The sequence below is a fragment of the Poecilia reticulata genome, chromosome 3, assembly GCF_904066995.2.
Source record: "Poecilia reticulata chromosome 3, P_reticulata-male-v2, whole genome shotgun sequence".
Taxonomy (NCBI): Eukaryota; Metazoa; Chordata; class Actinopteri; order Cyprinodontiformes; family Poeciliidae; genus Poecilia; species Poecilia reticulata.
In genome coordinates this window covers 10,428,241-10,442,638 of record NC_088832.1, presented here as the reverse complement: position 1 = coordinate 10,442,638, position 14,398 = coordinate 10,428,241, and the positions used below count along the sequence as shown (strand labels likewise).

The 14,398-nt window shown below is 40.1% G+C and overlaps 1 protein-coding gene across 7 annotated transcripts in view; it reads right to left on the bottom strand.

The window, feature by feature from the left end:
• Nucleotides 1-7,974: 7,974 nt before the first annotated feature.
• The window catches only part of glceb (glucuronic acid epimerase b), a 57,865-nt gene continuing 51,441 nt past the window's right edge, over nucleotides 7,975-14,398 (bottom strand). For all 7 annotated transcript variants that reach the window (XM_081605050.1, XM_008404653.3, XM_008404657.3 and 4 more), the window contains 2 exons: nucleotides 13,159-13,451; nucleotides 7,975-12,036 (listed from right to left, as the gene is read on the bottom strand). In XM_081605050.1, the coding sequence (XP_081461176.1) occupies nucleotides 11,305-12,036; nucleotides 13,159-13,451 (1,025 nt within the window). In that variant the 3' untranslated portion in view covers nucleotides 7,975-11,304. The remainder of the gene's footprint in view (nucleotides 12,037-13,158; nucleotides 13,452-14,398) is intronic.

The window sequence follows — 14,398 nt, the reverse complement described above, 5'->3', positions numbered from 1 at the left end:
TACATCAATCATAAATACATAAATCTGACACATCACATCTGCACCAGTCATCAGCTGCCTGATATTTGTTCTACCTCAGTAGATCTGCGTTAATCCATCGCTGAAGTGGTGAGCACATTTGAAATCATTAAACAATGAAGTGCTGGAGAATTATTCATAGCTGCTGTTTCAGGAATTAGTAACAGTGAGAATGACCAACACTTTAAGCTGCATGATTTTTTTTTGTTGACTCTCAGTTAATTTTTAAAAGCTACCTCTGTTGAATAATGAGCTATCGAGGCACCGCTTATTCTCAGGTGAATCTAGGTTTCATAGCGTGATCTTGATATTTGTCGAAATGTGAACTAGTGCGCCCCCTGAAAACGAAACATCAAATAGGATGTTGAAGTGTTTTAAAAAGAGCGAGAAGGAAAAAGAGCACTGGTAATAAAAACAGAGAAGAGAGTGAAAGCTGTAAGAATTTAATGAACAAACCAGGAATAGTCAGGGAAGCGTCTTAGGCATAGATGATGAACTTTATTCATATTTTGTGTCCTTTAGTCGGCAAGCAGTGGCTAAATCACATAGTAATCCTTGATACATTGAATAAATGGCAAGAGAGGCAAAAAGTCCCACATGATGTACATGTTCATCCTTTCAATGACACAGGAAGCCAGGTATTTTTCACCAACAGTCCTTGGGCGAAACATGAGATCCACCCTGGACAAGCTGCCAGTCTGCAACAGGGCAAACAACATTCCCTCCTCAGGATAATAAAAAAAAAGAAGAAAAACAATGCTTAATCTTACAGGCATGTTTTTGGCCTGTGGGACTACCGCCACTGCCCTGCTGATCAGGATAATAACAAATCCTGTTTAAGATCCAGTTCAATTTGATATTTTAAATACATATGTTATTTATTAAACAAAAGACATGGAGGTGGGTTGAATTCATGATTCATGGTATTTACAAAAATGGTTATATTCTTTTGCAATACCTTTTGGAGAAAGGGCTTCCAGTGTGAAAATACTGGAAACAGCAGCTTAGTCAAATCCTGTCCATTTTTTTGTGGGTTTAACATGTTTGTCACCAAACGATTATAAGTGAAGATACATAAGATGCTAAATGTTCATAACAACGAATCAGGTACTCACAGAACTGAGGTTGAGTCAAACCTATCAGCTTCAACCAAAAGTAGCATTGTTTTGTTCCGAGACGCTGAACTCTTGTTTAATTTTTAAATTTTTTTTTTTACATGCAGTATCCAGTTCCGCCACAAGATGTCAGTGTTCTCTTAAGGAAGCTTCCCAGTCAGGAGCTGCTGGCAGGTTCCTGCAGAGCTAAAAAAAACAGTTTAACAAGTTCAACATTAGGTTTGACTGAAATACATTTAACTCACCAAATGTAGGCGATTTATTTCCTAATTTATATTATTTGTAGTTTTTTCCCTCCTCTGTACTGTGAACTCTCCTTTTGGTGAAAAATACAGTGCATTGAAAGAAAAATAATTAGCAAACAAAAAACTGAAAACCAAAAAAAAAAATCTGCAGATAAGCTTTTTTCTTTTTTTTAATGTTAAGAGAATGTTTGCTTTAGGGAAACACTCACTCCACCTTCAAGTGGAAAACAAAGTGGGTTTCCTTAGGGGGGGAGTCTTCTAAATGTTTGTGTAACGTCAGCACAATGTAGAAGCTTTTCACATTAAGTATTTATTGAGGTGTTGCAGATGTTGTTTTCTGTGCAGAAGTTTTGTCTTGCAATATTTGTTCCTGCTGCACAATTGACCGCTTAGGAAGCTGCAACGCCACCATGCACGCATGTTTGCATGTACACGTGTGTATGTGTGTGTATGTGTGTGTGCCTTCCACACACAGATGGGAGAAAGCGACTTGCACTTATGATTTTATGCAGAATATTTCTGAGCGGAATCCACTTTTCAAGGCAAGAAAACACCCTGGAATAGTGTTGGGAAGAAAATATCCACAATATAGCAAAGCAAACGTATTAATATCTGAAAAAGAAGAATATGTTTATTTTCTAATAAACACACATTCGAAATTAGAAATGCATAAAAAAGAAGCACAAGTTGTCTTCAATATTTATAAACTATTAATGAATTTAAATAATAGAATGAAAAAAAAGAGTGTAATTGCAAAATGCATAAAAATAAAAGTATTAATGATGACAAAAAAATAAAAAAATCTTTTGCAAACCCTGAAACATGAGGCGCTAAATGACATTGTTTTTAATACCAGTGCTGCTGATGACCCATCGACTTGCATGTTGTGCGTTTGTGGGGCCGGCCAGGCTGCTGTGCTGCAGCTGCTCAAAGCCTTTGTGGCTCCCTGGTGTTTTAGTTGATGAGGTGTAGTTGGTGTCTCCAGATGAGGAGCGAGCGTGCTAGTCGCCCCCCTGATACATTATTAATAGTTGCTAGACTCCAGGCACTGCTGCTTTTCCTCCTCTGAATTTCAGCCTTTCACGGCTTCTTCTTTTTCAACTCCTGCGCTCATCTGCAACCACCTCCGCCGCAGACTTGCTTTGTTTCCCGTGCAGCTCTGTTTTATGTTTTCTTTTTTTCTTCTTCCCCTCCTGTTTACTCGAACCCCCGCTGCTGCTCTGTCTCCTCATTGTTCTCCTGCAGCACCATCATCATACCTGGTTTTGTGATTAGGGTGCCTGGTGAAGACTTTTGCTCCTTTTCTGTGCTGCAAAACGTGCCAGCTGCTGCTCATAAAGGAACAAAAACCCTGCTTTGGAGGCTGGAACAATAAATCACTGTCTTTAATTTTAGTGCAGAGATTGTTTGGCCGTCTCTGACGTTCATTCAGAGGGAAGAATGAGGCTTGCCTGAATATGACAGGTGTGTCTGCTCAACAGCACAAAGGAAGACAGGATGAGCAGAAAGAAAGAAACGGTTTGGCTGAGCGGGAGGAGAGAGGGAGATTTCTTTGACGACAGGTAGCTGCTAATGAAGTCGGACATTTCAAGGATTTCCCCGAATGTCAGAACAGGTTCTGGTTCTGTTATTGTTACAGTGAAGAAACTGAGAGGGCTCTCAGATCTGTCTGTTAAGGAATACATTGCAAGGCTGGTCAAATGTTGACAATGAGCTTCTCCCGTCATCCTCACCGTATTTGACCCCTCTTCTTCAGAGTTCATTTCATTTCCTGGCACTGACTTGGCTTTTAAACACAGTCCAAAACATAGAGTTGAGTTTAAGGCCATTCCAGAAGTTGAATGTTCTTAACTTTTCTCCCAGCTACAAAATGCATTAAATTTCTTTACAAATTCGAGTTCATCTGACATAATTGCACTGATTCAAAGGAATTACATTAAATTCAAACATGTGAAAAATAATGGTGTAAAAGCACCTTTAATGCTTTTACACAGCGAATGTGACATTCGCACCTGTGAACTCATGTATCCAATAACAGATCTAAAAGCTTCATTATCAAGTCAAGTTTTCTAAAAATGTAACAAAAACAAAAACACTTTAATTTCTCGCTGAAGGGCAAATCATTTTTTATTTTGCCTAATAAAAAGATGGCAAAAATCATACAACATTTTTGAGAAAGCTTGACTATAACATAATCGTCTAAATTTCAATTAAACGACTGTAGCCCACATGTCCTAGTTTATATTTTGAAAACAGATGAGATTCTAAGTGAAAGCTCGGTTGTGCTTCATGGTTCTGTCATGAAATAAAAGATTAAACTCCGATCAGATCAGAGTCTCTCTTTGGACTTTGTACCCGTGTAGATATTTTATTTTTTAAAAACTCAATTACTTGCACTATTTTATGGCAATATTCTGGATTGATAATTTAGTGAAGTACTTTTTCGTCAGTTTTCCTGTCACAGGTGAAAGCAGACATGCAGAGTTTAAATAAAATGGTTAAGGAGGAAATTCTGAAGCTCAGTTATGAACTCTATAACGTTCTCGATGAAGGAGGACGTTTGTACCTCGTCTTTAGTGAATATAACTTTTAGTAATGCAGAAAGTCCCTGAGCTTCTATGGACTTTTAAACCCACTCATTAAGCTTCAGCTCATTAATGAAGATCAGTTCGGACTCATTCCGTCTCCAATCCTCCGTGGCGAAAATTGGATTTTCCTTTATCACTTCTGCACTCCAGTGATGCAAAAAGTAATGTGATCCTCAAAAATAACATCCCCATGACTGCTCTCAATTAATATTCTTTTATTTAATCCCGTAGATACTTCCAGCCTAAAGTCCTGGTAAACTTTGACCTCCAAGGCTTCTTAAACAGTTTGACGAGGTATAGCTATAATTAGGTGTAAATTAAAATCTCCATTTGAATGCTGACTTACTCAGATTTTCGTTTTTATGTGCCTATTTATTTGACAATAAGAAACATGTAGTTGTGTAAAAAAAAAAAAAAAAAGCAAAACTATCATTCATGATGCAGCCTAATTAGTCATTTCGCATGTGGATGAGTTGCTAAAGATTTACAGTGACCATCTTGGGCTTAAGGGTAAATACTCCACACACAGAGTGAGAGTGCCCCCATGTGGTCAAATTATTGCTGAATGGATGAAAAAGAGAGGTCCAATTCTAACCAGCGACATACAGGAACGTACAGGTTATGGCTGACATGGTGAGGGAACCTTCAGTAGTGCAGACAGAGTGTCCACGTGCAGAAGCATGATATTAGGTAGCGTTATCAACATGTCAACAAAAACATGGCATCTTGCGTTAGCCTCTGCATATATTCATAAGCCATTAAAAGACCAATAAGCACTGGTGCGACAGCGGTAAAAGGCTTGAGTTTTAGACAATGATGAAGGCCAGCAGGAACAAATATGATCACCAAAATACAGCAGCTTGAGGCTTTCCACATCCTCTGACACGTCATGGGTCTCAACAATCAGCATTTTTGGCAAGTTTGACATTTATGGAAAAGATAAACCGAAAAGTGTTCATAGACAGGACCAAGGTTTTACTGTAGTCTCAGCGCAGCTATCTGAAAGGCATCTGAGCCTGAGCAGACAGTTACATCATTAAGACAATTCTAGGAATGTGGTGTGTGTGTGTAAATGTGGCAAAAGAAATTATGGCTGGATGGTAATAATGCCAGAAAGTAAAGAAAAAAACCCAAGCTTGTGGCAGCAGATAGAGTCCTTCTCAGATATCCGTGCCCTTCACTGGATCAGAATAGCCTAATTAGGATAAATTATTTATCAGGATGGCTTTTCTCCTCAGCAGTTTTGCGAAGAGAGCATTCACTGCAAATAAAGTGTCTGCCTGCCTCCGAGTCAGAGCCGCTTAGCGATGGGTGGGCACATTTGTCACCAAAACGAAGTCTAAAGTGAATCAGTCTAAGCAGATTCACCAAGCAGCAGCTGTCAGTTGAAAGGTTAGAGAGATTTTCTGTGAGTTGTTAGTATTTGGGGAGTCGTCTTCTTCATCATGACTGACTGACTGAGGCTGGCAGATATTATGGCTTCTTGCCCATAATGACAGGACATATTTTTGGAAGTGTCATTGTAAGGATTTCAAAACAAGGGACTGATTGTCGAGCTTGGTTGAAATGATTCAACTTCACTTCAAATCAAGAGCTAAAAATATCTGGGACAAAGGCGATCCAAAACAAACCAAAACTAGGTTTGGGATGGAGAAATGACTTTCCTAAAGACACATTTTTTGTAAAACGACAACAAAGAAAAGTGGCTATGCTTAAAAGTCAGGAAAGCCACCAATACAAAACTAAACTATGAGATCTGAAGAATCAAAGCCATAACTAAGGAAAATGTAATCTGTTAAGCCAGCAGCATATCAGTACTTATACAAAAGCAGAAGCTCTGGCAGTTTTGTCCTGGAAATAAAAATACTGCTCATTTATTTAATCCATCTCCAGAGTTTAAGAGCAACATGCGTATGCTTTGATGTGATTTTCCGAGCCATAAAAGTCAACAGAAAACATATTCTGTATACAAAATGAATGAGGATGTCAAATAACTGATTTAAATCTCTGACAGGATTTCATAGCGTCAAATGAAATATCAGCTAATGCGTAAAGTCTTAAGACCGCAGAGGAGATGAAGTCTTGAGTCAAATATTTCTGAACAGAGTAAACCCAGCTGTGTGTGTGTGTGTGTGTGTGTGCGTGCGTGTGCGCGTGTGGGTGTGCGTGTGTGTGTGTGTGTGTGTGTGTGTGTGTGTGTGTGTGCGCGCGCGCGTGTGTGGGTGTGCGTGTGTGCAGGAAGTGTGGAGTCTAAATATTTAAAGGAGCTGCGATTAACGATCAGACAAAGTGACTCCATCAAAACAGAGAACTAAATGATAGACCAAATGAAAACATAAGACATTAATCCAGTCAAGACTCTCATATCCAGTTTCCCTGTGGTGCAGATAGTTTGAGCCGACACAACGTGTACCGTACAGCTGAAGCAACATGTTTACATACGCTGTCTAACTAGATTAAAAGAAATATTTCCTCACTGTTTACTGTTAAATCATTAAATGTTTCCTGTTTTAGGTTAGTCATGAACTTAATTCTTTTTGCTAAAAGTCAGATTAATGAAAGAAGGGAGAGTCTCAACTTTTTTCTTTTCTTTTTTTTTTTTTACATTTCTTTTGTATTTGGTAGAATTGCCATTTAAACTTCTTGATTTGGGGGACAAACATTTTTGGGATCTTTCTACAAGCGTTTGATGGAATTTGGTTTATTCCACCTGACAGAAACAGTCGGCTTTGTAGGCCACTTTGCTCACACACACCTCTTAAGCTCAGACAACAAATCCTCTGTTGGACTGTGATTTGTGATGGCCTGTTCAACATTGACCTTTGGCTGCATGGCTTTTGGAAAACCCACTAGTGACCAAGCTTCAACTTTCTGGCGGATGTCTCGAGTAGTCGCTCCAGTATTTCCACCTAATGTTCTTTCTTCATGATATAATCTGTTTTGTGATGTGAACCAGTCCCTCCTGGGTCATAAAGCCTCGGAAAACGATGCTGACACGTCATACTTCACTACTGAGATGGTGCTGTCAGGGTTGTAAGGCTTCTTCTTTGGTCTTCACGGTCAGAGAGTTCATTTTTAGTTTAATCAGAAAATAGGACATGCTCTAAAATTAAGCTCTCGGCTTCTTCCTCTCTGAGTGGACTTTCAGGCCGCATTTTCAACAGTATTTCGCTTTTATTTTATAGTGTTTTATGCAAAAACATCTGAGGCGTAGGACTAGTCTCCTCTCTGAAGACGTTTACATGGTGTTTAAAATTAAATACAATCTTATAAACATGTGAATGTGGCTCTTTCAGACAGCTGGAAATTGTACGTTTGGATGAACCAGACTTGTGGAGACCCATCATTCTCTTCCTACCTAATTTCTGTTTTCTATGCGAGAGGAAGCAGCTTGTTTAAGGTGTTGTCTTGAGATACATTCACAGGTGTGTCTCCGATTAATCTGTTATAAGCTTACAAAGCTGACACGTACATCTGGACTTTATGTAATTGTTTAAATGCATATTAATGTTATGTAAATAATAATTAAAAAAAAAGAATCCTACCCCCATAACTCACTAAGCAAATCCTTTCACATTAAGCAAATAGAAATGGTTTTGGTAATCCTGTCTGATCTAAAAGAGGATAAGCTTCGTCTGATTTATCAGTGAGAAAAACATTATGCAACATTTATACAGTGTATGTGAGCCTCTGCTTTCAGCTCTATTTACAGCATTGTATGAGTAAATCTGACATTACACGAGGAAATGTATTTTATTTCTGAAATTCTTTTTTTCAAGTCATCAGTTTCCTCTGCAAAGTGGTGAAATACTTTGTGCTTTTTATTCCAACCAAAATCCCAGGAATATAGATTTTATTTATTCATATTTTACAGCAAATTAAGCTGGAATCTCTAAAGTATTAGAAATAGTTGCGGATCTTGCTGCTGAACTGACACAAAAAAAACCTCAATAGTAACAATTAGCTAAACAGATGAGTTCCAGTCAGAGATATGAAGAAACACAGAAGTTTAAGAAAAATGATTTTATTATTATTTTTTTTTACACTTTTAGAAAGCAAAGTTTTAAAGCACAAAGATTTACTCTGTATATAAACACCTCTTACTTGGACTAAAAAAATGGGAGCATTTGCACATTGTGCTTAGATTGCAAAGTCTATACAACCACTCTGGGTCTGTGGCAGAGTCACCAGTCCCAGTAAACATCTTATTGCATAAATCACACTGACCTCAAAAGGTCGTCAGGTTGAAGATTTCTGTTAAATCAGAGATTCTACTGAAGTGAGAAGAAAAGAAGTTTCCATACCCATTTTTACACAGTGAACAATAGCAGCTTAGTAAAGCTGTTGCACATTATCCTAAAACAAGAAAAGAAAAAAACTCAAGAAGAAATGCAACAAATCAGTTGACAAAAACCTGCAGTTGTGCTTTTATTAACCAAAACAAACTTAACCTGCAGATTATGAACCCGACAGATCTTGGAGAAGAAGACGCTTGCAGCTCTCGGTTGGTTTCCCTCCAAATCAGCAGCAGACTAAACTAACCACACTGGCTGCTGCACAAATCTCCTTTTTATTATAAGGAAGCTTAACATGAGTTTTTTATTCATTTTTCTGTTGCTATAATCTACTCAGTCTACACCTACAATTGAAAGGCAGTGTTTCTCCATAATGTGTCTGTGGAGGCCTAACGCCAAACGCTGAATGGAAGTCAGTTTGCACAAATATATACAAATAAACGTACCCGATAAGTGACTTTGGTATAAACAACATAGAAATTTGCATGAAAACAAAAAAAAAAACTTCCAGTCATGAATGTTCCTCTTTCGAAGACGTATTTTTGCCTCGCGGGTCAATTATGTGAATACTGTCGAGGAGGAAAATGGAGAAAAGATGATTCATATGCTTCTCGGTTTTTAAAATAAGTAAAAAACTTTGTACTAAAGAAGAAACGCGCAAAAAAAAAAAAAAAAAAAAACACGGAGTGAGTAAAAGGTTCCATTTCCAGGATAAACCAAATAGAATGACATGTCTCGGCTTTAAAAGGATTAACTCAATCCAGCGCCGCATCAAAATAAATCACAGGGTCCTTCGATTTTGTCTGCTTAGCGCGCATTAAAACTTGAAAGCTGACTGTGTGGGAATACGATCTGATCTCCGATTACACAATTTTTCTAAATGAAAATCCCCACCAGCTCCCCGCGAAAGGATGAATCACCCCGAAACTCCCAGTGTTAATCTATAAAGCAGATCGATCAGAGCTCCATTGATGCCGAGGAGAAGCTCCACTTTGTTTGGAGAGGGCGCTGACTCATCCGCAGCCAGCGACCGGAACCGCGCGCGGCCTCTCCACCCTATTAGCCGGGTGAGTTGTGAGCGTCCTCCGCGTGGCTCGGATTAAAAACGGTTTGGTTCACGCTCTTAGAGGAGGTGAGAGGGAGCAACAGGAGTCTGCAGGGACCGGCAGCGTCCGTGTTTGAGAATTTACCTCCAGCTGCTGCTGGCATTGTCTGGATCTAAACGCTTTGAACCGACGTGACAGCTGCGGCTCCGCTGCCCACATCCGTCTACCTCCACGCGCGTCGACACCACCCACACACCACCCACTGGGAATAATCGAGACTAGAGTGCGACAGAAGAAAGGCTTCTTAAGATGGAAACACTCGCAAGGAAAATGAACAACAATGGTTTAATTGTTTGACAGCTAAATTAGGAGTGGAGTTTTCTTTTATAACTCGGCAAACAAAAGCATTGGTAAGTGAGGCAACAACCATTTCCAGTCGCAGTCGTGTTGCCAACACGTCTAAGAAAGGGGAACATGTTAGCTTTGGTCTGTTCTTTTCCCGAGTCGTATACTTAACTCTCCACGTTTGTAGGGATCCCTTGTTAAAAAAAAAGCCTAAAATAAATCCATCCTTTCTTGCAATACCATAATCACACACTGAAGTTTTGAAAATCAAACTAATGATTGGAGCCTCTAACAGAGGAAGAAAAATGTAACAAACTTTTTTCATGTGTAGGAAAGACATTTCTCTTTGCCAGTCTTCAAAAAAGGAAAGACGAGAGCACGCCATTCAAGTAAGACGTGTATAAAACTCGTAAATTTCTACAGTTTAAAAGCACTGAAGATGCAATGAAACGAGGATACGGAATATATCCATACAAAGGGGGAGGATGGTCAGAATGCTGTCTTAAAGAAATCCTTAGGTTTGAGTTCATTAATCTGAAAAAAAAAAAAAAGAGTCTAGACTGGGATTATGCACATAGAAGACGAGATGAAGGTGTTTTAGGCATTTTTAGTCGGGGTGCTAATAAATATGGGGGATGCTGCAAAGGAATGGCCAATGTTTCTTTTGCAAATTTTTCTTTTCCTGATCTGTGATTAGCTGCAATCACCTTGGTGCTCATGCCGATTCAGAAGAAGTCTCACAGACGACACCTTAACTTTCCAAGGTGAACCCAAAGAGAAGCAGAGGTTTTTCTTTTGCCTGCGGCCTGGTTTGCCGTTTTAGTGTCCTATAAAAACAACGCAGCAAAGCAGCTAAGAGGAGGTTGTTGATAGCAACAGCGTTCACAACCGTTAAAGATTAAAGCTTGATGGGTTTATCTCAGATACACTTCTGCTATCTCCTTGGTTATCCTTCAGAGCTGACTTCAAACAGCTTGTTAGACGTCTATTGTATATTTTTAGACAAACTAACAGATGAAAAAATGAGAAGGGAGAAAAGAAAACTGAGATAATCCTTCACCGTCATTATTATATCTGTGAAATGTGACTAAAACTATCAATGAGCACGCTCCAGAGAAATATAAACTATCTTTTGATAACATTAACTTCTCTTGGCAAACATTTGAAACACACTCCGATTTTCACAGCTTACTTCAGTAAACTTCTGAAATCTGATTTAAAGTAGAAAACGTATAAGAGAAATCTTGATGCATTAAAGAAAGTCAAAAATGTTCCACTGTGTATTTTTTTTTCCTACATAGATTTTTTTTTTTTTTTTTTTTTTAACAAAACACACAATCGTTCTTTATGAATGCAAACACTCACGCTGAAACTAGGTCTGTGTAGAATTACAAACACTAGCTCCAGGGACACAAAGTTTGAGCTACAGTCAACGTAGCATAAAATGTCAAACCCGCAACAGTGGACACAAAGTTAAAGTATCGCAACTCATTTTTCAGGTCGTTAACCAGAAGTGACTCACTCACATACACACACACGCGCACGCACACACACAGACACACACACATCTCTCTATAAAATCTTCTGCTTTGCTCGTACAGCCTAAACATTGATTCTCTTCTAAACTCAGCGGTAAAATCTGCTGAGTTCGACTAGTTGTGCTTGGCACGAATCCCTTTTAAGTAGTTCTTCCAGCGCTTCACCACATCCCTGAAGATGGGAGCGTTGTCTATGGATGCCAGCAGCTGCAGCTGGTTAATGTGCGTGGTGTGATAGTCCCATCGGGCCAGGTTGGGCGCCGTGCCCAGCATGAAGTGACGCAGGTCGTAGATGCTCCCGGACCCCGTGTCGAAGAGGGGCAGCATGGCCTTGAGGGACTCCATGCCACGGCTGAACAGCTGCCCCGCCTCTCTGCCCAGGATCTCTCCCGCCGTGTCAGCAACGTCGTAAAGTCCCAGCAGAGAGTAGATGAAGCCGTTGAGCACAAACGAGCTGGGCGTGGTGGGGTACTCCTCGTACCAGTCGTACTTGTTCATGAACACTGCTTTGACCCCGTGCTGCGCTGAAGGCACCTTGTACGGTCCCACCGCCTTGAGGGCAGCATTGAGGTAAGCCTGGGTCTTGGTGAGGAGGTAGGCTCTCACCAGGGTGGACATGGCCTGGCCCTGGGCCATGGCCGAGTACCAGCCGGGCTCCAGGGGCCGGAAGCCCTCGCCCAGTTTTCGGGTGACCATGATGGGCCACCCCCCTCGCTCGTCCTGGTTGCGCACCAGCCAGTCACTGGCGGCGAAGAAGGCGGCCATGTGAGCAGTGGTGGAGATGGTGACGTTGTCAACAAAGCCGCGTCCATGCAGGACTAGCCGCACCACCCGTCTGGGCATGATCTGGGCAGAAACGCAGACAAGATTAAAAAGACTCAGAGTCTAAATTTATGACTTTATTTTAAAACTATTGTAACAATCACCCCCATAAATAACATCAATGTTAGGTTTCACCAATTCAAATTCAAGACTTTTTAAAACCACTATTACAAACTTTAAGACAGAAACGAGCAAAAAATGCTTTTTTCAAGGGAACAAAATGTAACTTTCTGGGGTCATTTTGTGGCTCTTGGTAGCAGCTTTGTGATTCTCACATGGCATATAACTCGATACAGCATTAACCCCTATAGTGTCAAGCATTTTTTGCACAGAATGCATGCAGCTTCATATGGGCTGGCAACAGAAGAGAGTCAGTGGCGAAGGCAAACATCGTCCCGCCAACTGCAAATAGTTTTACTTTTACCTATGATGGACTCAAAAAAGTTAAATAGCTAGCAACTATTAGCAACGGTTTACTGGTACCCATAACTGCATCAGGACATTTTATTAGCAAGACATGGACTTTTGCATAATAGAAAAGTCTTGTGAGAAAAAGAAATCTTCCTACAATATAAGAGGTTACATGGTTATACCAAGACAAAATTTAAGACTAATAATTGTTTTTAAGGCCAACATTTTATTTAATGAACGTAAGTCACTTTACAGACTTAATTTTAGATACACGAATTTAATGCTTTTTCAGGATGTGCGGACATCTTGCATTAACTCAACTAAAGTAACAAATGATCAAAGTCAAATCAGTCCCAGGACTCATCAGTAATTTTATATTAGCAATGATACCACTTGTCAATTGTTTTTTTTTTCTAAAACTGCATCCTAAAACAATAATAAAATTTTATAGAAAGAGATGTCTAATATCAATTAATGTCTGCCAAATTTCTAACTAATTCATAAAGTGAATAAAACTTCAGGTATTTTTTGGTCTCCAAAAAAACTGGTAAAGAATTTTATGCATACATTTTAAACTTTTAGTTTAATTCTGTGCTATGTAAAGAATGGAAAAGATATTCAATAGGCTTTTTTGGGAAAAAAAAAAAAGAAAAGATTAACGGTACTGTAAACAATAACCTTTCAAATAAACTTTCCATAACTTTTATCCACAAGCGAGTTTGGGTTTGAACCAACCTTTGTGGCTTTGACAGCCTTCGTGTTCGACAACCCGACTCCCTTCCTGAGGTCGGTCAGCAGGTCTCTGGTCAGCGTGCTCCAGGAGGATCGAGGCCCGATGCCGTAGGTGACGTCACGCTCTTTGAAGGCGATGAGCTGCGTGTTGGTAACGTAATGGATGGTGAAGGGAGGCCCCTTCTCTGTGGTTTCCAGGACCACCGACACACTGCCGTTGGAGGCAAACTTTAAGTCCAAGCTGAGGATGAAGTCTTTCGAGTTGCCCAGCTGCAGGGAAACGCCCTCTGAGGAGTCTGTGAGGGGTTGGTGGGGAGTAATGGAGGGAAGGTGTGAAAGATGAATAGAATTAGCTGAGATTTTACAGCAGTGTATTGGGTCAAAAGAAGAAGAAAAAAAAAGACTCCAACCTCACTTGACTTATATAAAATGGCTTCTGACGAATTCTGGATGACCTTTTCCAGCAGACTGACTAGGAGCCTTTTTATCTGCATCTTTTAATGCACTCTCCTTTCTTGGTTTATTTATATGAGCTTTCTTCTAGTGCAGAAAATACTTTCCCACTTCCAAATGTTCCCAAAAAATATTCTGCAAGCTTTGAAATAATTCATGGTCAAAACCGTTCTCTCTTACCAGCAAGCGTCTTGTATTGTTATCAGTCGCGTGAAGTGCCCTGCTGTATGCGTGACAGATAAATGGAAGACATGCAGAGTGCACACACACCCAGACAAACCTCTCATGGGAGGCGCACTGCAGATGTGTCACCACACACTGAGATTAATTAGGAGGATGTGAGGAAAAAGGGGCCTTGTAGCGACAAGAAGCAGATGAAAACATCGGATAGAAAGAGATGTGGTGCTGCAACTTTTTCATCTGCGTTCCTACATTGCTTCCCTGCAAAGCTCAGAGTTAGAAAGTTCAGCTTTTCACCCTTCTCCTCCAGCTCTGCACCGAGAGAGTTGCTTTAATGTCGGTTTAGTTCAGGCAGTTAAGTTGGCGCCAACTTTGCCTCGAGCCCCCAAAGCACCAACTTCTTCAAGAGTCAGCTCTCTCTGTCGGCCAGGCTCCCTTGGTCTTCAAGGAGAAAATGAAAAAGATTTTTTTTATTTTCCCTTTTTCTAATCAGGGCTTCCCAGAGGATAAAAGATGAGAGGATATAAGTCCAGGAGAAAAAAAGGGGTAATGCAATGATGGGTCACACAAATGCTCCCAAAGCCAGCAAAAGTCTGGAGAGAGTGAAAAT